The 21,020-nt window shown below is 63.2% G+C and overlaps 1 protein-coding gene across 2 annotated transcripts in view; it reads right to left on the reverse strand.

Annotated features, from left to right (window-relative positions):
• Positions 1-21,004, reverse strand: part of WWP2 (WW domain containing E3 ubiquitin protein ligase 2) — a 30,971-nt gene extending 9,967 nt beyond the window's left edge. For both annotated transcript variants that reach the window (XM_064386529.1, XM_064386528.1), the window contains exons 1-10: positions 20,892-21,004; positions 19,706-19,789; positions 19,140-19,287; positions 18,769-18,887; positions 13,207-13,344; positions 11,998-12,094; positions 7,444-7,703; positions 6,352-6,565; positions 2,335-2,424; positions 1,864-2,038 (exon numbers count right to left, since the gene is read on the reverse strand). In XM_064386529.1, coding sequence (XP_064242599.1) covers positions 1,864-2,038; positions 2,335-2,424; positions 6,352-6,565; positions 7,444-7,703; positions 11,998-12,094; positions 13,207-13,344; positions 18,769-18,887; positions 19,140-19,287; positions 19,706-19,775 — 1,311 coding nt within the window. In that variant the 5' untranslated portion in view covers positions 19,776-19,789; positions 20,892-21,004. The remainder of the gene's footprint in view (positions 1-1,863; positions 2,039-2,334; positions 2,425-6,351; positions 6,566-7,443; positions 7,704-11,997; positions 12,095-13,206; positions 13,345-18,768; positions 18,888-19,139; positions 19,288-19,705; positions 19,790-20,891) is intronic.
• Positions 21,005-21,020: the final 16 nt, after the last annotated feature.

Consider the following 21,020-nt stretch of genomic DNA (forward strand, 5'->3'; position numbering starts at 1 on the left):
GTGTCCAGCCTCCCGAGCCGGGATGGATCCCGGTCAGCTGGGCACAGGGAATGCCCAGACCCGGCTGGGAACGGGGCAGCCCCGGTCCCCCGCTGCCAGAAAGGCACCCAAACCTGGGTGGGTACAGCTGGTGGCAGCCAGCACCCCGAGGGTGGCCAGGCACGGTCTGTGCCCCTCAGAGCTCTGCCTCTTGTACCCAGCCCCAGTGCCAGGACTGGCGTGGCCAGCACAGCTGGACTTGGGGCAGTGTCCACTCCCTCCCGCCAGGACAGGCTGCCCACACAGGCATGTGTCGTGTCCAGGGGTACCACCTCAAAACAGCTAATGAAAGCCACCAGGGCAGAGCTCCAGGCAGCTCCTGCTGCTCCCCACAGCCCTGGGAACAACCTGCCCCCAGACCCTTTGAGCAGAGGATGTGGCACTGGGGCATCTGCTGGGAGTGTCCCAGGCTCCACCCGAGCCCCCAAACTGTGCCTTGCCCACCTCTGCCCCACTGCTCACCACCCTGCACCGTGCCCTCCAGTGAGGGCACAGGGATGCTGGAGGCAGGAGCAGGTCAAGCAGCACTGGGGCAGGAGGCAGGGCAGGAGCCATCCCTGCTGGCAGCAGAGCTCAAACAAAAAGTACAATCGTTCCATCAGGCTAAATTTGGAGGCCGAGCCCCTCCCTCGGCAGAGCGTGGCGTCGCCAGGGCCTGGAGCAGCTCCAGGGCTGGCGCTGGCAGGAGCAGGGACAGCCCCAGCCCCCTGGGCACGGTGACAGCCCCTCCCAGGGGAGCCTGCTGAAGGGACAGCACAGCATCGGGGGTGCAGCTCTGCCTGGGAGGCTTGGAAGGGCTGGAGAGACATCCAGGGGGACAAGAGGGGCTGAGCTGCTCTCACAGCCCCAGGAGTGAGCCTGGTTGTGTCCCACAGACAGCACTTTGCTCTACACCCCCCACCAGAGAGCAGCTGAGCTCCTGGATGGAGCCCTGAGCTCACTCCAGGCCCAGCTGGGACTCCTGGCTTTCTCTGAGCAGACAAAAGTCAATGAGAAGTCGGTCCCTGCACGCTGCCCACCTTCCCTCCACAGCTGTTCAGCTGCCTCTGGACCAGTGCAGGTTCACCCCTGCATGGGGCTGGACTGCTGCTCCAGGAGGCAGAACTGCTCCAGCCTGGCCCTGGCCCTGTCCCTGTCCCAAGCACTGCTCTCCCTGCAGCCCACGGCCACCAGCACTGCTCAGGTCAGCAGAGGTGCTCACCCCCCACAGCTGGGTCCAGATCCATGGCAAAGGTATGGCCAGGACAGAGTGGCCCCTGCCCAGGAAAAGAATGGTTGAGACCATTCCCTGTGCAAGGAAATTCAAATATTCAGCCCAAACCAGGAACAGAGGGAAGCAGCAGATACAGCAGGAGAATGCTGGCCAAGTCCAGCTTGTTCCCTGCACTCTCTGGTCCCTGGCTCCTGCAGCCCTCTCCACTTGTACCCCAGGCCTGCAGCTCCAGGACCCAGCCACGCTGCCCTCAGCCCAACAGAGCCCTGGAGGGACGAGCTCAGGCCCCAGAGCCTCCTGTCCTGCTACACACCAGGCTCCCATGGCTCCCTCATGACAGCAGGTCCTGCAGCCCCACAGGCCAGCAGCAAGGCTTGTCTGATGGGAGCCACAGGAGAATGTGTGGCTGGCCACACTGGCACTGGAGAAGCCTTGGGGACAGGCTGCTGAGGACACCTCCCACCACCCTCCAGGGCCATGCAAGCTTACAAAAAGCAAGTCACTCCCCCAAGGCCTCTGCAGGCAGCTCAGAGCCCGCGAGCTCCCATCCAGGCACTGCTGCACACAGCCCAGCCAGCTCCCGGGCAGCCCGGCGAGACCCCAGCTCCCACCTGGTAGAGGAACCTCTGGCTGAAGTGCTGCATGGCGCCCTGCAGCTGGCTGCGCTGCGACTGCCACTGCTCGTAGTTGCGCACGTACTCGGCCGTGGGGCGCTGCCACGTGGTGGTGCGCGTGTTGTGGTCCACGTAGTAGTACCTGCCCCGCGGATCCACGCGCTTCTCCCACCTGCGAGCACCAAGGGAGCTGTCACTGCGTGGCTCGGGCCGCTGGGGTGCTGCAGACTGACAGCCCGTGCCACAAGGGCTCCGTGCCAGCTCCACAGCCACTGCTCTCCCTCCTAAAGGGGCTCTTCTGGCCAAGGACCCAGCAAAAGGAAACACAAAGGATGAGTGACTCCCTGCAAGGGCACACGAAGCCTGGCAGCATGCTGGGACACCAGTGGAGCTCCCACCAGGATGCCATGAACAGCCACCCCTCCAAGACAGCGACTGATCCGAGGCCTGGAGCCCCGAGCCCCTTACCCTGGAGGAAGGGGTCTCTCCCACGTCGTGGTCTTGTTGTTGTGGTCTACATAGTAGACTCTGCCATTTGGCAGCTCCCGCTGCTCCCACCTGCAAGGAAAATGCAGTCATGAGGCAGGTGACACCTGCTGGCACCAAGAACATCCAGAGAGATCCCTGCTGCTCAGGGAGCCCAGCCCCTTGGCACTCCAGCCTTCATTTGACAGGTCTGCGTGGCAGCTACTGGGCCTCCTGGATGGGGAGAGGGGCTGAGCACTCTGCCCCCTCAACAGGCACAACAGGAGCATAAATTCCTAATTTCCCCAGAAAGGTCAGATAGGATTTCACAGAGGGTCAGTTTTATGCCCTGTGTTTCTGATGTTTTTGTTTGGTTTCTCTTAATACATCTTCAAAGGGGAGTGTTTGAGCTGGGGCTGGGATCTCTCCCTGCAGCCCTGGGCTTGCTGCTGACAGCTGCAGCTTAAACACACGTGTGGCCATGGTGCTCAGGCTGGGGTGGCCTCAGGACAGCCCAGTGACAGCAAGCCTGGCTTCACAGGGCCACGCTGCAACCACTCTGTGTGTGCATTCATTCATGAATTTCCCCTGGCAAAGGTAAATGCTCTGTGGAGCCCGTGCTTTCTTGTCAGCTTTTATCCTGCAGCAGAGGAGGCGAGCCAGCAGCTGCTGACAGATCAAGTGTTCTCCTGCCACACTTCTGCTCCCACAGGCCTCTCTCCCCATTCAATCATCTGTCTCAATTAATCACCACAAAAAGCTCCAGGAAATTAATACAGCAGCTTCTGTGTGGCAGCAGGGGAGCCAGCCCAGGCTGGCAGGCAGCAGGCAGCCCTGGGGATGGAGCTGCTCCATGTGCTGGTGCCCCACAGCCTGGGCTCATCCCAGCTCAGCCCCACAGCTCCAGGGACAGCACTGCCATCACCACAGCCACACACCTGCAGTGACCCAGCTCAGCTGCACTGCAGCCTCTGTGCAGCCAATGCAACACATGGTGCTTCCAGCCAGCAGCACTGGACCTTCCTCCTCCCTGGAACGGGTCAGAGACACCGTGGGCATCCCTGAGGGAGAGTGCAAGGCAGGGCCTGCTGTGCCCTGCACCATCAGGGTGCCAAGCCTGACACCACCTGCTTTCCTGGTCACAAACCATGAACTTGGTGCTTCATGAACATAAAAGCACCAGGACAGGTGAAACAAGAGTGAAATCTCTGAAGAAAAAATCAGCACAGCTGGGGTGTCCTAGCAGGTCTACACGAGGAGGATGGCAGAAGGTGTGCAGGCACTTCTAGGGCAGTGGAGCTGCCCTGGACAGCTCCTCCAGTCTCATTAACAACAGATGCTCTGATCCATACAGCTCTGAGGACTTGGAGGGTACCATTCCTGCAGCTGTAGAGACCAGAACTCCCATGATGAGAATTCCTCCAGGTTTCTGGATCCCTCTGGCTGCCCTCATGACTGCAAAGAGCCACGTGGGACTGGGGAGAGCTGCTGGTGGTGGCAGCTATTGCCTGATGTCCCCTGTCCCCACCTCACCCCCTGTAAAAAGACTGATGAGCTCACAAACTCCAGCAGCTCACAAACACCAGCAGCTCCTGGGTGATGTGAGGAGTGAATCTGCTGAGAGCTGGCTCTCCCTGTGAGCCAGTGCTGATGAACTGTGGTTACTGCTGCCACACAGGGATGGGGACACTGGGGACAACCCATCCTTGCTCAGACACCTTGCCCAGCTCCACAGGGCCCCCAGCATGGGAGATCCATGGTTTTGGGAGTGCTGGATGGTGGGAGCTCGCCCCACAAGCACCACAAAGCACCCAACATGCCAGTCCCTGCCAGCTCTCCTCCAGCTGCCCACAGGCCCTCAGTGGCCATGGATGCAAGGAGCCACAGGCACTGGAAGTGGCAGAGCTGAGGCGGCCCTGCAGTCCAAACAAAACGCCCTCCTTACGTAAGAAACCACAGCCCGTGGGCTCTGCCAGGCAGCATAAAGCACCTCTTTGTGCGGGCAGGGCAGCGCCGCACCCCGCCCTGCCGCCTGTGCCACACGGGACCATCCCTGACAGGATCCAGGTGCAGGCAGCCCCCTCCCCTGCCCTCCCTGGCTGCTCGGACAGCCCAGCAGGAGAGCTGGGAGCCCGGGCTGGGACCCCGGGCTGGGACCCCAGCCCTCGGGCGCTCCGGCACCGCGCGCGCTCCCGGCGCCGGGGGAACGCTGCCCAGAGGATGTGAAGGAGGCTTTGGGCACTGTTGGGCTGGCATTACTCAGATCTCCTTCCAGCCCTCTCCAGCCCCTAGGACAGGCTCCCAGCTGTGTGAGGGATGCCTCTGAGCCGCCACACCTGGTGCAGATGTTGAGACACAGAGATGTGAGTGCAGCAAATCGCTCTGGATCCCCGCACGAACCAAGCGTCTGTCACAGCCCAGGACCAGCAGGGAGGCTGAGGCCACCCTCCAGAGGCTGAAGTGAGTGCTCCCCACGCTCCCAGGGAAGGAAGGAGACGCTCAGAGAACAGGGCAGGGCTCGGGAGGTGCCTGGCAGCTCTGCAAGGACTTTGCTCCCGGAGTGGCAGAGCAGGAGCCGCCCCATGGGCCTGCAGTGCTCTCACAGCCAGCCCAGCAAGGGGCTCTCCTGCATCCCCATCTCCCCAGCTGGGCCCCAAACCACTAGGCAGAATAATTCCGTGGTGAGGTGAGCCCGCCAAAAACCAGCCTCCCTGGATCAGGGCTCCAGAACTGCAGAAGCTCATTCACACCACCCCAGGGACAGTGTTGTGCAATCCCAGATCAGCAAATCCCGTTAGCCCAGGACCTGCTCTGGCAGCTCCCTGGAAGGGCTCACACCGTGGAGACCCCAATGCATTCCAGTCCCCACTCTCCTTCACCTGGGAAGCCCTCGATCTCTGGTCTCCCCTGCCCAGGCCAGCACAGCACAAGCACAGCTCATGCTGCCCTCTTTCCCCCTACAGATCCCACAGCCAGCACAAAAGGTGCTAACCAAAGGTGCCTCCAGAGACCAGGAGGTATCTGCAGGCTTCCCCACCCCAGCAGAGAAACAACAGCCTGTTTCCAGCCCCAGGTGGGGAAAAGGAGACCTTCAGTCTACCTGGTAGGAGCAGAAAGGGGCTTAAGCTCTGGCTGGAATAAAGGCCTTTTTGAGAGCACTGGACTTTTCCAGCTGCCTGGAAACAGGAAGCGCCCAGGCCAGGAGAACAGAAACCCTCACACACCCTGTGCATAAAGGCACAGTGAGCCGTTAACCCTAATTACCTGTGACTGACACGCGAGCGGGGCCTGACCTTCCAGGCATCGCCTCAGCCAAAGCAAAATAAACAGCTCCTTCATCCCAAACACAGGCCGTTTCACCCCCCGCCCAGAATTCAGGGGGTCTGACACAAGGGGAGAACGGTGCAGCTGCAGCTCACTGGGGGCTGAGCCCAGACCCCAAGTGCTGCCCCCCACCCTGAGCCAGCAGCTCCCACTCCCCTCCAGCCCCCTCCCGACGTCCCCTGGAGGAGGAGGAGGATGAGCAGCATCCACACCAGGGAGAATGAGCACCACTGGGGTCCTGGCCCCTGTCCCCAGCAGTGGCCAGTGTCTCTGTGGTGTCCCCAGAGCGTGTCCGTGCCCTCCTGCTCAGTGGGAGCTCCCTGAAAATCCACGCTGTCTCCTGGGCATTCTCCTCTGACTGATCTGATCCCTTCAGCAGCCCCGTGAGAGCCAAGGGCTCTGCTGCTGCACGGGCACAGAGATGCCACCCACTGCTCAGTGCCCAAACACCAGTGGGCACAGGCCAGACCCCAGCCCAGAGCGTCCTGGGCAGGCAGGCAGGACAGGGAGCAGAGGCTGTGCCAGGCAAGGGGCACAGCATCCCTGGACCTGCCCCAGGCCCTCCCTGTCCTGCTGAGCACCAGCATCTCCAGCAGCTGCTGGGGCAGCTCCTTCCCCCCCAGAGCAGCCCCTGGTCCCCAACACAGCAGTGCCCCAGCTGGCTCCCCCTCCCCGAGGGCTGCAGGCAGAGCTTACCCGGGGGGCAGAGCATCCAGGGCGAGCAGGGCTGCCCGGGCCGGGGGGCCGCTGGGGCCCGAGGCCGCCTCCTCCGCCTCCCTGGGGCCGCCCAGGGCAGCAGGGGCGGGAGCAGAGGAGCCCTCGGCCGTGCCCGCCGCCGCCGGGCTCGGAACGCTGGCCCCCGCCGGCCGCTCCTCATCCACGTCCGCGGCAGCCACGGCGTCCCCGCTCACTGCAAGGCAGAGGGCAGGGGTCAGCACAGGGAGGGCACCAGGGCTGGCTGACCTTCCTGGGGAGCAGAGCTCGTGGTGGGTGGCAAACAGCTCCTGGTGGGTGACAACCCGGGCACGGCACTCTCAGCGCTCCCAGCCTGCGGCAAAGGCAGCACCTGCTTCACCCAGACCCCTCTGGGAACCACTGCCATCGCCTCCATCCTGACGTGGCACTTTGCATTTGTGCCCAGGGTCTCTCCTGCCACTGGAAACATGCTGCATCCCAGATGGGAACTCGGGGAATGAGCAGGAGCCCCAAAACAGTGGGTACAGGATCTCCCCTGAGGCAGAGTGAAACCCAGGCTCCACAAGTCAACAGCACTGGAAAGAGCTACGTGTTGCTGGATTCCACTGAATCTTTGGAAAAGGGGAGAGACAAAGCAAAGGAAAACTACAAAAAAAAAACTGCTGAGGAGGAAAATGCAGAGCAAAAAATGAAAGGGAATTTGTTAGAGGAATATTTATTAGATACCAAAACCCCAAGACGTGGCCACCCAACTGAGGAGATCCTTTGGTACCAGATATCCTGGCTGGAGTGGTAAAGCAAAAGCTTTATAAAAACCCATGAACAAGAAACAAAGGAGTGAGGGATGCAGACATATTTCCAGGAGCTAGAGCTAACATTTAGAAGCATTATAGGAAAAAGCAGAAAAACCCTCATGGAAGGGAGACTGAAGAGCTACAGACGCTCTGTAGAAGAGACAGAATGAGACCCATCAATGCACAGGGACAAAATTCCCAGGCACTACAAGATGCATTACGAATCTCAGCAGAGACTCATGTTCTGCCCAGTGAACAGCCCCGAGCTCTGTCCCCACCTCCCACGAGCACGGGTCACCTGTGCCGTTGGCCACGCCGTTGGCCATGCCGGTGGCCGTGCCATTGGCTGTGCCGGTGGCCGTGCTGGTGGCCACGCCGTTGGCCATGCTGGTGGCCACGCCGTTGGCCATGCTGGTGGCCGTGCCGTTGGCCATGCTGGTGGCTGTGCTGGTGTGCTGTGAGCTCTTGGCCTGCTGCCGGTGCCGGCTCCTGGCGCTGGGACTTTGCTCTCCACTCCCCGTGTTTCCCCGGGCTGCTCCGGCCGCATGTCGGTGCGTCCTGCAAGGGAGGAGCACAGGAGGTGAGAGACATCACATGGAAAACAGCACTCCTGCTTTCACCCTGGGCTTCTGCTGCTTCCACCCAGCACAGCCCCCGCTGTCCCCTGGGAAGGGCCAGGATACAGCTCCGTGCCTCTGCTCAGGGCAGTGCCTGGAGCTTCGTGCTGCCTGCTCACCTCTGCCCAGAGTCCTGGCACACACCTGGTGGCAGAGACCCATGGAGGGGTCACCTGGGTGACACCAGCTTGTTTTGTTCACAGGTGGTCACTCTATGTGCCAAGGAATGGCCCTGGATGCTCACAGCCACACCCCTGCTCAGCACAGTGGATCCCAGCTTGCTCCAGCCACCCCTGCAGATCCCAGGAGATCCCACACCAGCCCCGGGTCCTGCACCATGGTGGGGACCCTCTCCAGTGCCTCCTGCCTGGCGCCAAGCCTAGTGCAGAGGCAGGTGAGGAAGGTGCTCCCAGGACAGCTGTGGCCTCCAGAAAAGGAGGGAACAAACAGTGAGGAAAGATGAGAGCTGAAATCCCAGCACGAGTTGTGGCCAGCTCAGGTGCAGCTGCTCTGTCTCTTGGGGTCACTGCCACCCTGGAGCTCACCTGTCTCTGTCCTCCACGGCCAGGGCAGCCCAGCCTTCACTGGCAGAGCACCTGCAGCTCCCCCAAGCAAACTCACTGCCTTGGACCACCCAGGGCCCCCAAGGCAGCACAAAGGCACTCCTGAAACAGCTGGGTTTCACCTTAAGAATTCGTTCCTGTGAGGGAGATGCTGTCATCCCAAATCTGGGGGGCTGAGGAGCAGAGGCAGAGCCCAGGCAGCTCCACCCAGGCTGGCAGCCCAGGCAGCAACCACGGAGGGTAGAGACTGCAGGGAAAAGGACATCAGTTTCTCCCAGCCAAAATCTACCTTAAAAGGGCAAAACCCACAAACTGTCCCCAAGTCTCAGGGCTGGTGCTGGGAGGGGACAGCAGCTTGGCAGCAACAGGGCACAGATCAGTCATGCCACACTCAGCAGCAACTGGAACCCTCCCACTCACTCCAAGGCTGCTCTCCTCGGGGAGCAGCTCATGGTAGGGCTGGGACTGGGAGGAGACCTGGGAAAGCAGGAGATGGTTGTTGAAAATAGATCAGATGAGAGCCACGGGCAGAGCAGGAGCTGCTGTGACCACTCGAGTGAGTCACAGACCCCTAGGAGGGCAGCCCCAGCCAGGGGCTCGTGGAGGGGCTCCTCAGACAGTGAGCTCCCTGGAACCCCAGCTGGCCCCCAGACACGGCCCCGTGCTGGGGTTTGCTTTGGCCACCAGCACCCAGCATCTGTGGGGAGAGAAGAGGCTCCTGTTCCCCCACCAGGAGGTGAAGGGGGCCCCTCAGTGCCAGGGCTCAGCAGGGCACACTGGTGCCACCCACCTCCCAAAAGCTGGCTGGGTTCTCTCCCCACAGTTCCGCCCACGGTGAGGCCAGAGGCAGCACAGCCCCCAGAGCCCTGGCCAGAGGGGAGCAGGCAGGTGCCACCAGCCTGCCCCACTGGGAGCAACCTCTCTGGCATTGGAGGGCTCTGGTCCCTGCCCTGCTCAGCACAGATGAGCTCAGAACTGCCCGGGGAGTTTTTAGAAACCAAAACAGGATGTTTCCAGCCGGCGGCACAGGGTTACCAGCCTGAATTAGCCAGCCCAGCCCAGCCCAGCCCTCCCACGAGTGCTCCCATCTGGGCATTGTCTTTTAATAGACACTGGAAACAAACCCAGCAAGGCCACAGAGCACGGCGGGATGGGAGCGTGCGCTGAAAATAGGAGCAAGGAAAAAGCAGGCAGGGCACGGATGGGAACAGCCAGGGTGGGATGGAGAGGGGTGTGTGGATGGCAGCCCCTCTCCCACAACGGGGACAAGACCCTGCTGTCCCCCATCGACCTGGGCACCTTGGCTGGCTGCCCCACTGCCCCTCCTGGGCTGGGGCAGATGATGCCAAACAGTAAAGTGGCATTGGCCAGGTGACATCAACCCTTCCTCCTCCCCTTCTGCCAAGGCAGAGCCCCCTCGTGAGCACGAACCCCAGCCAAGAAACCCAGGAATGGCCAGCTCCTGCAGCTGGGATGGCCAGAGGGTCCCTCAGGAGATGCAGCAGAGGTGGCAGCACATGCCTCAGTCTCACTCAGCACAGCAGAGCCCAAGCTGTGGCCGAGGAGGAGGGCAGAGCACAGGCTGGAGCCAGCGCTGGCTCTGGGGAGCAGGGCACAATCTGGGAAACAGAGAGAGCCTCAGTGCCATGCAGGGGCGAGAGCACAGCCCCCAAAACATGGAGCTGAGAAATTCCCCCAGTCCCTGCCAAAGGGGGGAGGCAGCCACATCCTCCAGCACCCAAACGAGAGAATCATGCAATAGTCTGGGTGCCAAGGGATCTGAACGCTCACTCTTGTTCCAGCTCCTGCCATGGTCAGGGACACCTCCCACTGTCCCAGGGGCTCCAAGCCCTGTCCAGCCTGGCCTTGGGCACTGCCAGGGATGGGGCAGCCCCAGCTTCTCTCAGCAACCTGTGCCAGGGCCTCCACAAACAGGGGCTGTGGCACCCATGGCCCCAGCTCTCAGCCAGAGCTCCTTCTCTCCCGGCTGTGGAATTTCACACCCAATCACCAAGATTAGCAGCAAATCCCAAGATGACATTTGTTCAGGAGAAGAAAGAGAAGCCCTGACCAAGCAATTTCCCTTGCAGGGACAGTGTGGAAATAGCTGAGGAGCAAAGAATGCCCCTTTTCTTCCCATCCTGCCGCTGAGTGACTTTGCCAGCATCCATCACCAAGCCCAAGAAAATAAACACGGCTCTGTGTATAAACACAGCAACCATCAAACAACATTCCCAAGTGCAAGGGACCCACATTCCACCCTGGAGCGTGCAGCTGCCTCCTCTGTGGGTACAGAGCAGTGCTCTGCCCCACGGAGCAGCACCACACCTAACTGAGCAGGGATGTCCAGAACAACCCCAAATTCAGGAGGTACAGCCTGGACTGAGAACTAGCTCGGAGGTTTCCACAGCAGGGCAGCCAGGGGACATGGCTGGTGGCAGGCACGCCTGGCAGGTGTCTGAGGGTGCCCTGCACAAGTCCTGGCCAGACTTCACCACACTCAAGGTGACAGCTGAAGCACAAACTCCTCACAGCCGATGGGAAGGCAGTGGGGAACGGGCAGCTAACAGTGCCCAGGCTCAGCCTCCCAAAGCAGAATTTTTTTGCAGGTTTTCTAGCACCTCCTGAGAGCTGCTAAGTGCCTGCTAAGCCCAGCTCAGCCAGATCACTGAGCACTTCCCACCCCTGGGGAGGCTCTACCTGGACAGCAGGAATCAACAGGAGCAGCCACCAGAAAAGGGCAGAATCTGTGTCCACAAACTGCTCCCAATTTCCATCCCTCTCCCTCCCCGGGTGGGAGATGAACACACAACATGGAAAGACAAGGTCACTTTTTGAGCCAAAAACATCAACTCTGCTGTGTGCCCAGCAGATAAAGAAGGAGCAGAAGAGCTCCAGGCGTGAAGCTTGCAGCTGAGAGTGCTCCTGAGCCTGGGCCACGCAGAACCTCCCACGGACAGGCTGCAGGCTCCACAGCCACACTCCTACCCAGAACATCTGCACAGGCTGCTGGGCCACTGCCATGCTCTGGAAATATAAATAGGTGTTAAATTCAACTCCATGTTGACAGTGTGACACGTCTCTCAGTAACCACAGCTCCAAAAGGAGCAGCACTCAGCCACTCCAGCCCGGCAAGGAGGCAGGGCAGGGCAGGGCACAGAGCCAGCTGCAGGATGGCCTGCTGCCCAAGCAGCTCACTTCCTTTGGAAGCAGCTGCTATTTCCCTGCAGCTCTGCTTCTCCTGCTCTCCCTGGACCTTCGTAAGCATCTCCCTCTGGCCACTGCCTGGAGGAGCACTGTGCTGGCCAGGGCTGTGCTCAAGTGCTGGGGTTCCTGTGATCCCCATTTGAAGGCACCCCACTTTGCTGGTTTGCTCACTGCCCCACTCTTAGACAGATCATTTTTTAGCTGGAACAAATGGTGGAAACTCTCTGAGCCATCACAGACTTGCTGCTCCTTGAGACACCAGCACTTTAGGAGAGGCTCAGGCCAGCCACAGCCCAGCTGTGCAGTCACCCCTCTGCACTCCCAGCTCTGCTGTGCCCAGCACAGACCTGTGTGCTGCAGGACAGGGGCTCACTGGGGGATCTGGAGTGGGGTGCACAGCACAAGGGCAATCCAGCACAGCCACAGCGACCCCTCAGCAGGGGACACACGGCATGGGACCCTCACCTCGCTCTGCTGCCAAAGCAGTTGGTGCTGGGAGGTTGGTGCCGGCCCTCCGTGGCCACAGCTGTGCTCGTGGGGTCCCGCCCAGCCACCTGGGACCCTGCATGGGGGAAGAACGAGGGGAAGAAAAGGACTGAACCACCCGCAGATCCACCCTCCTTCCTCCCTCCTGCCTTCCCAAAAGCACAACAGCCCCATGCCCTGCAGGACAGACCCCCAGCACCCAAGGGCCCCCTGCCTCACACCACACAGACCAGCACCTCCCAGCACCCCAAGCAGGACACAGGACTCTGCAGAGCTGGCAGTGCCAGCACAGCACTGCATCCACAGCTCCCAGACTCCACAGGTTCTGTCTTCCAGCGACAAAGAGAAGGAGCCAAGGGAAAGCAATGCACCAACCCCTGCTCTGCACAAGCTTTGCTCTCTTGGCAGCCCTGGGAGATCAGCCACCAGCCCATGACCCCACAGGTGCTCTGGCATGGGGAGTTCTCGTGAGTGGATCAGCAGACACTGACACCATTTCCCAGCCCTCACAGCCAGCAAGGGAGGGGGCTGATCCAGCGAGGGAGGCTGGGGAAGAGCTGCTCCTCCCAGGCTGCTGGGGAGGCTGCTGTGAGCCTGTGGCTGCTCCTGTTCCACGCCTGCCACAGCTCACCCCGGCAGGAGCCCACGGGGCTGGCCCAGGGTGGGCAGGGGTCTCACGGGGGCAGAGGTGGGGCTGGCCCAGGTGGGCAGGGGTCTCCCGGGGCAGAGGTGGGGCTGGGCAGGGGTCTCACAGGGGGCAGAAGTGGGGCTGGGCAAGGGTCTCCCGGGGGCAGAGGTGGGGCTGGCCCGCGTGGGCAGGGGTCTCATGGGGGCAGAGGTGGGGCTGGCCCGGGTGGGCAGGGGTCTCCCGGGGCAGAGGTGGGGCTGGCCCGGGTGGGCAGGGGTCTCCCGGGGGGCAGAGGTGGGGCTGGCCCGGGTGGGCAGGGGTCTCCCGGGGGCAGAGGTGGGGCTGGCCCGGGTGGGCAGGGGTCTCCCGGGGGGCAGAGGTGGGGCTGGCCCGGGTGGGCAGGGGTCTCCCGGGGGCAGAGGTGGGGCTGGCCCGGGTGGGCAGGGGTCTCCCGGGGCAGAGGTGGGGCTGGCCCGGGTGGGCAGGGGTCTCCCGGGGCAGAGGTGGGGCTGGCCCGGGACAGCCGCGTGCCCCGCGCCTCCTGCGGGCCGGGCACTCACCGTCCGTGCCGGCAGTGCCGTCGGGAACGCTGCCCGGAGCAACAGCCGGCCCGTCCAGGAAAATCGTCAGCTCCCCGCCCGACACAATGCTGCCTTTGTTCTCCGCCTGCAGGTCCAGGGTCAGCTGCCTGTTCTCCACTGCAGAGAGAGACCCCCAGTCAGCCCCGGGGACCGGCCCTGGCAGGGGGGGCTGCCCTGCCCCGGCCCCGTGCCAGCCTCCCGGGCCTCCCCCATCCCCAAAGGACAATGTGCCCGCGCCCTCAGCGCCACCAGTGGTGACCACACACCTACACACACCTAGAGCCCAGCCAGTCCCACCACCTGCCCCTGAGGAAGATCCTTCTTCAGCTCCCCAGGGGCTCTGGCTGTGACACCAAGACCCCATCGCTCACGGATCCAGGAGATGGGGCTGTAGGGCCAGCAGGAAAGCCAAGGGATTTCACAGAACCACCAGGTTGGAAGAGACCTCCAAGTCCACCCCATGCCCCAACAGCTCAACTAAACCATGGCACCCAGTGCCACATCCAATCTTTTTTTAACACATCCAGGGATGGTGACTCCACCACCTCCCCAGGCAGCCATTCCAGAACTTTATCACTCTTTCCATAAAAAACTCTTTCCTAATATCCAACCTACATTTCCCTTGGCACAGCTTGAGGCTGTGTCCTCTGGTTCTGTCAGTGCTGCCTGGAGAAAGAGCCCAACCCCACCTGAGCACAGGCACCTTTCAGGAGCTGCAGAGAGCAATAAGGTCACCCTGAGCCTCCTCTTCCTCCAGGCTGAACACCCCCAGCTCCCTCAGTTGTTCCTCAGTTGTTCCTCACAGGAGTTGTGTTCCAAGCCCCTCACCAGCCTCGCCGCCCTCCTCTGGGCACACCTGAGCATCCCAAAGTCCTTCCCAAACTGAGGGGCTCCTTTAAGATGACACAAGGGGCAAGAGGAGTCCTGCAGGGTGGTGAGCATCCCTCCATCCACACCCCCCTGCACTGACTCCACTGAACAAAACCAGCACAGAGGGCTGTCCCAAACGGGAACACTCTGCTGCAGCACTGGACTGCATTCACAGAAGGTTCTGGAGAGAGTGCCACAGGCTGGGAGGCTCCTGGAGACAGCTGCCAGCTCCACTCCCTCCTGTGTGAGCCAGTGTGGCTTCATCAGCTTGGCTTTGCTGGTCCCTGGGGGCAGTGGGGGCACAGCACAGCCCTCAGCACCCACCCCATCCCAGCAACGCCTGCCAGTGCCAGCCAGACTGAAACACCCGCCGCAGAAGGCCAGAAAAATTTGGCTGCACCAGCCTGGGACACTAGCCCAGACGCTTCCTGACTCATTTGCTCAAATAATATTTTCATTATACACGGATTGCTCATGACACAATGGCACCATTTTTTAGCAACCTGCTTTGTGCCGGTGTGACGCGGGGACGGGGTGCGGCTCGGGCCAGCAGGAGCAGGACGGGAGCACACCCCCATGGAACCCTTGTCCCACCTCTACCTGCGAGCTGTCCCGCACTGGGACTTGACACTTCCTTCTCCAAGGCCCCCCAAAAAGCAGTGACACGGGGTTGCAGTGAACACGGGGCCTGCAGTGACACGGGGCCTGCAGCGACCGCGGGGCTGTGGGACAGGCGGCACTTGTGGATCTGAGGGAAGCCTCCAGTTTTTAGTGCCAAGAGGCAGTGTCTGCTGCACAACAGGGGCACAGCTCTGTCACTGATCACCATCATCCAGCAAGGGATCCTGCTGAGCCTGGTCTTCCCCTCTGCCTCGCGGAGCTGCACTCCGCGTGCTTCCATGGAAAACCGACCTCACAGACAGTTTTAAGAGCCTGAGACAGAAGATGCTACTGAGCACGGCCAAAAACCAGAACAAATCCAGCCCCTGTTTCCCCCCTGGCTCCTCCAAGCCGTAGGAATCCGCCTGTTCTCCAGGGTCCCTCCATCCCCCTCCCCGCGCCGCGCTCCGGGGCCGCACAAGCGCTCATTGTGCGGGCGCCCAGCTGAGGCGCAAAGACAAGGTGTCTCAGAGCGGAGGATGTGAACATGAACCTCCCAGCCGGCTTCCTTCTCCCCCCCTCCAGCTTTTTTAAAGAAAATAAACACTGGCAGAACCTTCCACTCCCTGTCCCCGTGCAGCGTGCGGGACGCACAAAGGGACATTGCTGCTGCGCCGACGGCGGGTGCCCCGACGGGCCCGGCACAAAGGCTGCCTCTGTCCCGCCGGCTGCCAGAATGTCAGAGGGATTATTATTATTTTGGGAGGGGGTCGGGGGCTGAGCTGGTCCTGAATAAGGTCTCAGTTCAGCTACTTCCAGTGCCCTGCACGCAGCATCAGAGCTCCCATTTAGCAGAGGTGAGCTGGAATTCCCACCCAGCCCATTAAGCGGATTTACGGTTCCACAAACGAGGCTGGGAGCGGCCGGTGTGATAACGGCCCCGGGCTGAGCCCCAGCCCTGGGACCCCCAGGAACCACTCGAGCCTGACCCCAGGGAGCTGCCTCACAGGATGGGCAGCTCCTCTAGAAGACCCTGTGTGAGGTGGCTCCATCTCCACAGCTGCATCCCAGAAGGTTTTCAGACAGACAGCCAAAATGAGCTTCCCAGTGTCTCAGCTTCCCAAACCAGTGCCAAGCTCTTTGCCCAGTCCCACTGGATGCAAAGGCCGGTTCCCATTCCAACAGCTCCATGTGATCATCCAGGTTTTGTCTGGGATGAATCAAAACTCCCTGGTGCCGAGCAGGTGAAGACTGGCTCACCCTTTGTGCATTCTCACAGAAGGAATGACTCCATGCCATGGCTACAAACCCTCCAGGAACAAGCAAGGGGCAAGCTAAACCTTCTAGAAACATTCCCAAACCAAAAAGGAACCCAGAGTTTAAGGGAAGGGACAATCTTTAGTGCCCCATGAAAGTCTCCCCAGGGAAGTTTTGCCTTTGCTGCTGATCCAACCTCAACCACCAGCAGCTTAGAGACAACTGTGTCCCACTCCATTTATCTGCCAGGGATAATCAGGAGTGCCTCAGGTTTCTGTATCCTTCCTCTAGAAGGTGACATGGGAGGGGCACTCTCCAAGCCCCCTAGTGACCTACTGGCTGGATGGCCACTTCTGTGGGATTACATCCTGGCCATGGCAGAGCCAGCTCACGAACTGCTGGGACATGCAGCACAGCACAGCACAGCTCCTTTGGCATCACAGCCACGACGGGGTGGAGCTGCAGTTTTCCAGAGGCTGGGAATTGCTGCTGGTGTCCTGGAGGATCCCAGGAGGATCCAGCTCCAGCCACTCTGCCTGGGACACCGCAGCAGGGACCCTGCGGGATCCCTAAAGCCCTGCCCCGTGGTGCCACCCAGCACACAGCGGGAGCAGCAAGCCCCGCAGGGGCTGTCACACAGCCGGGATGCGGCGCTGCCGGGGCCAGGAGCTCCGGAGCCGGGAACAAAGAGCAGCCTCTGCAGCGGCGGCAGCGCAGGGGCCGGGGCCGGGGCCGGGGGCGTGCCACGGCTAACGAGCTGTTTTATGGGAGCCCTGGGAGCAGCCCGGCTCCGGGAAGGCTCCAGCCCGGTCGGTGGTTGGGCCGGCCCTGACCCACCTCTCCCGGGCAGGCGAGGCCCCAAGGAGCCCGAAAGCGCGGCCGCAGCCCCGGCTGCCCTGCCACAGCCGGGCTGCCAGCTCAGGGGCTCCCACTGCCTTCCCGGGAGCTCACGCCTCATCCCTGAGCTCTCCTGCCACGCTCCCGGCCTCAGAGCTGGGACTTTTCCCCCTGCATTGAGGCATGCCTGGCAGCAGCATCCTGGCAGGCAGGAGCCTGGCACGCAGTGCCACAGGTGTCACCAGCAGCGAGGACACTGCCCTGCCCACCGAGGAGAGCCACAGGAACACCAAGCCAAGGCCACAGCTACGCTCACTAAAAACCGTAACAAACCCAGCAAAAAGGGGCTGCTGCCCAGCAGGAGCTCACTCTCGGCTGAGCACCTCTCAGGATGGGACAGGAGGGCCAGGACCCTCCAGTGGCACAGACATTTCACTGCCTTTCACATCAAGAGTCTGACTCAGGATGGCTTGAAACCCCAGGTGCCTTCTGCACTCCCTGGCCTGACCCAGCCCCTTCCTCAGGCTGGCAGGCAAAGGGAACACATTCCCCTATTCCCAGGAGGACAGAAGCCCCTCAGGAAAGGATCCCAGGCTCCCATGGGACCCCCACCAGCCTCTGGCCCTCTCAGACCTGCAGCAAAGCCCAAAGGCTGAGCATGAGCCTGCAGAGAAGAGGAGGGAGCAGATAGCAGCCCAGACAAGGAGGGCAGAGAGGAGCACAGGGGCAGCACCTTCCCGGGCAGGGCAAGGCAGGCTCTGCAGCTTTAAGAGTCCTTCCTCCCTCCCAGCCCGCAGTGTCAAGGAAAAATCTGACACGTTTTTTCTGGGGGATGTTAACAGACAAGCTAGAACAGCCAGTTGCCTTTTCCATTCATTTTCCACGCAGCCTCCCGGGATGGCTGGGAATGAAAGAGCCAATTGTGCCCCCGTGGCGGCGCAGGTAGGGCAGGAACGGCGGCGGCTCCGGGAGCCCAGCACGGCCCTGCACACCTCGGGGAGCACGGCTGCAGGGGAGGGTGCCCAGGGGCACGGCCCCACAGCTGCGGGGCTGGCTGGCTGCTACACCCCACCACAGCCAGCCCCAGGCACACGTCCCAGTCCCCACAGGCCTCGTGAGGAGACAGCAGCACAGCTCCCACGTGTCCCTCGGTGCCACAGCACCCGGTGCCACCCAGAGCCACGGTGAGGACACCGGAGTGGCTGCAGAGCTGGCGGCACCAGGGGGAGCAGCTCAGCCCAGCCCCCAGCACTGGGGAGGGTCTGAAGCAGCCCCGAATCCCTCGGGGCGCAGGAGGCCCCTCTCCCCTCTCAATACCAGGTCTGTGTCTCACCAGCTTGGCTTGGAAGAGACAGAGGCAGCCTTTTCCAGCCCCGCGCCGCCCCGGCCCTGAATGGCCGCCTTTATGAGGGAGCTGCTGTCACAAGCCACGCTCTGGCAACCGCACACGGCGGCAAAGAGCAGAGGGGTTTGTGCTGCCCGGCCAGCCCCAGCCCGGGCTGACGCAGGTACGGCTTCGGGCTGCGCGAACCGGGCACAACGGCACCTTGTTCTCTTGTTCTGCCGGGGACACCGCGGCCAGCGCTGCCCGGGCCCTGCCCCGGGCCCTGCCCTGTGCTCCATGCCCAGCCCCGTGCTCTGTGCCCAGCCCCGTGCCCCAGGCCCTGCCCTGTGCCCCAGCCCCGTGCCCAACCCTGTGCCCCATGCCCAGCCCTGTGCCCAGCCCCAGGCCCTGCCCTGTGCCCAGTCCTGTGCCCCGTGCTCAGCCCCGGGCCCTGCCCTGTGCCCCAGGCCCGTGCCCAACCCTGTACCCCATGCCCAGCCCTGTGCTCAGCCCTGTGCCCCGTGCCCAGCCCCGTGCCCTGTGCCCAGCCCCATGCTCAGCCCCATGCCCAGCCCCGTGCCCAGCCCCGTGCCCCACGCCCTGCCCTGTGCCCAGCCCTGTGCTCAGCCCCATGCCCTGTGCCCCATACGTACATTTGCCACCACCCTTGAGCAGGCTGCCGAGGCTGAGCGAGGCGGCGCCCAGCAGCTCGTTCCTCAGCGTGTGGCAGATCCACACCTTCAGCTCCAAGTGGCTCTGAGCTGTGACATTCCTGCGGAGACCAGGACAGGGGCTGTCACTGCCTGCCGTGTGCTTGGGGAGCAGGCAGTGCCACAGGCAAGGAGCAGAGGAGGTGGGCACGGACATGGGGCAATGGAGACCCCCGTGCCACCGCCCTCCCAGCCTGGCAGTGTCTGCTGGTGTCCTCGTGCGAGGGGCAAAGCTCTGACCCCTGAGCGTGCCCAGCTGGTGGCACAGCAGGGCACAGGGGGCCAGCCCCACAGCAGGGGTCACGCAGACTCACAGGGTGAGGATCTCGTTCCACAGCAGCTCGGAGACCCCCATCTGCTTCCCCGTCCTCTTGGTCTCGCTAGGCAGCCCGTCGCCAGCCACCTCCACGTAGCAGTTCATGCGTGCCGGCCGGCTCTGGGCCTTGGGCTTCACAGACACGACTGGGCAGGGACGGGCACGGCGTCAGGCCTGCGAGGCACCCTGTCCCTGCCCTGTTCCTGCCCTGTCCCTGCCCTGGCCCCAGCCCACTCGGGGTGCCACAGCTGGGAGAGGGGCAGCGGGGAGCAACGCCGCTGCTGGCAGCGATGGCTGGCACCAAGCCCTGCCCACCCTGTCCCCGGCGTCACCCCTCCTGGTGGCAGCGGTGTCACCGTCCCCAGGGACTCCTCCCTGCCGCAGGGCCCGGGGCCGCCTGCGGAGGGGCAGAGCGGGCGCGGCTCCGGGCGCCGGGAGCCATCTCGCGGCCACGGCAGCGCCCGCAGCCGCGGCAGCACGGCAGGCAGGGCAGGCAGGGCCGCCCCTGCTCCCAGGGCACACGCGATCCCGGCAGGGCAGTCCCAGCGGGGCAGCAGCACCCACCTTTCACGGAGAGCGGGGACTTCTCGCAGGGCAGCCCGGCCCTGGCCCTGCTGGAGCTGGCAGCGGCCATGGCATCACCCCCAGCTGGAAGCAGAGAGGAGACACCTCAGCCCAGGGAGCACAGACACAGCCCCACGCTGCTGGGAGTGCCCGTGGCACGGGGAAAGGGCTGGGAGAGCCCCGGGACACGCAGAGGAACCCTCTGCACCCAAGGCAACGCCGCGTCCCCGGGAGAGCAACCCCTGCACGGCAGCACCACGGCTGAGCCGGGCAGTGCCAGCTCCAGACACCCCCTGGGCACCTGAACCCTGACCCGCAGGGCAGGGCTGCCGCGGGACACAGCAGCCAGCAGAGCCCTGCCCTGGGACACCGACTGAGCACACATCACCGTGGCAAGGACACGGCACGGGCAGCGGCTGGACAGAGGGAGCTCTGCCCACAGCACGGGCACCACAAGGGCAGGGCAGCCCTGGTCTCAGGATGGCACCAAAGCCTCATTATGGCACCAAATCCCACAGGACCACCGAGGCTGTGGGAGGGAGAGGCCTCGCGACCATCGTGTCACCCCCGGATGACAAGGACACGCTGTGACACCAGGGAGGGTGGCAGCACACGTGGGCAGGGCCGGGCCCAGAGCAGCAGCCACAGAGCAGGGGATGAGCTCACACATCCCCCGGGAGCACGGGACAGCCCCGGGCCAGCCCAGCTCCTCCAGGAGCTGCAGAGCAGGGGCCCAGCCCTCAGCCCAGCCCTGCCAGGCCACTGCCATTTCTGTCACCCGCCTGGCACCCCCAGCAGTGGCCTGCGGCCCCCTCGGTGCCCGGTGCCGCTCCCGGGGCAGCCTCCGCTCACCGCACACCGCACAGCCCCGCAGCCGAGCGGGGCCGGGCCGCTGCCCACGGCGGGACCCCCCGGCCTCCCGTCCTCCCGGCACACCGGCAGCGAACCCCGGACCCCGGAACCGGGCCGGGCAGCAGCGGGCGGCCAAGGGCCCCGCCACGGCCCCGCCGGCCCGGCCGCTACCGGCACAGGCGGAGCGGCTCCCGCACCGGGCCGTGTCCGGCGGCGGACGGGAGCGCGCGGGGCCGGGCCGGGCCGGGCCGGGCCGGGCCGGGCCGGGCCGGGCCGAGCCGAGCCGGTCCGTTCCCGTTCCCGTTCCCGTTCCCGTTCCGTCCCGTTCCGTTACCGGCGGCCGCTCCGCTCCCGCTCCCCGGCTCCAGCTCCCGCCGTCATGTGACCCCGGCCCGTCACGTGACCGCGCCGGCCGGAAGCGCTCCCGCCGCGCGGCGCCGCTCCCGGCGTGCCCCCGCCGAAC

Source organism: Passer domesticus, chromosome 12, assembly GCF_036417665.1.
Source record: "Passer domesticus isolate bPasDom1 chromosome 12, bPasDom1.hap1, whole genome shotgun sequence".
NCBI classification, from domain to species: domain Eukaryota; kingdom Metazoa; phylum Chordata; class Aves; order Passeriformes; family Passeridae; genus Passer; species Passer domesticus.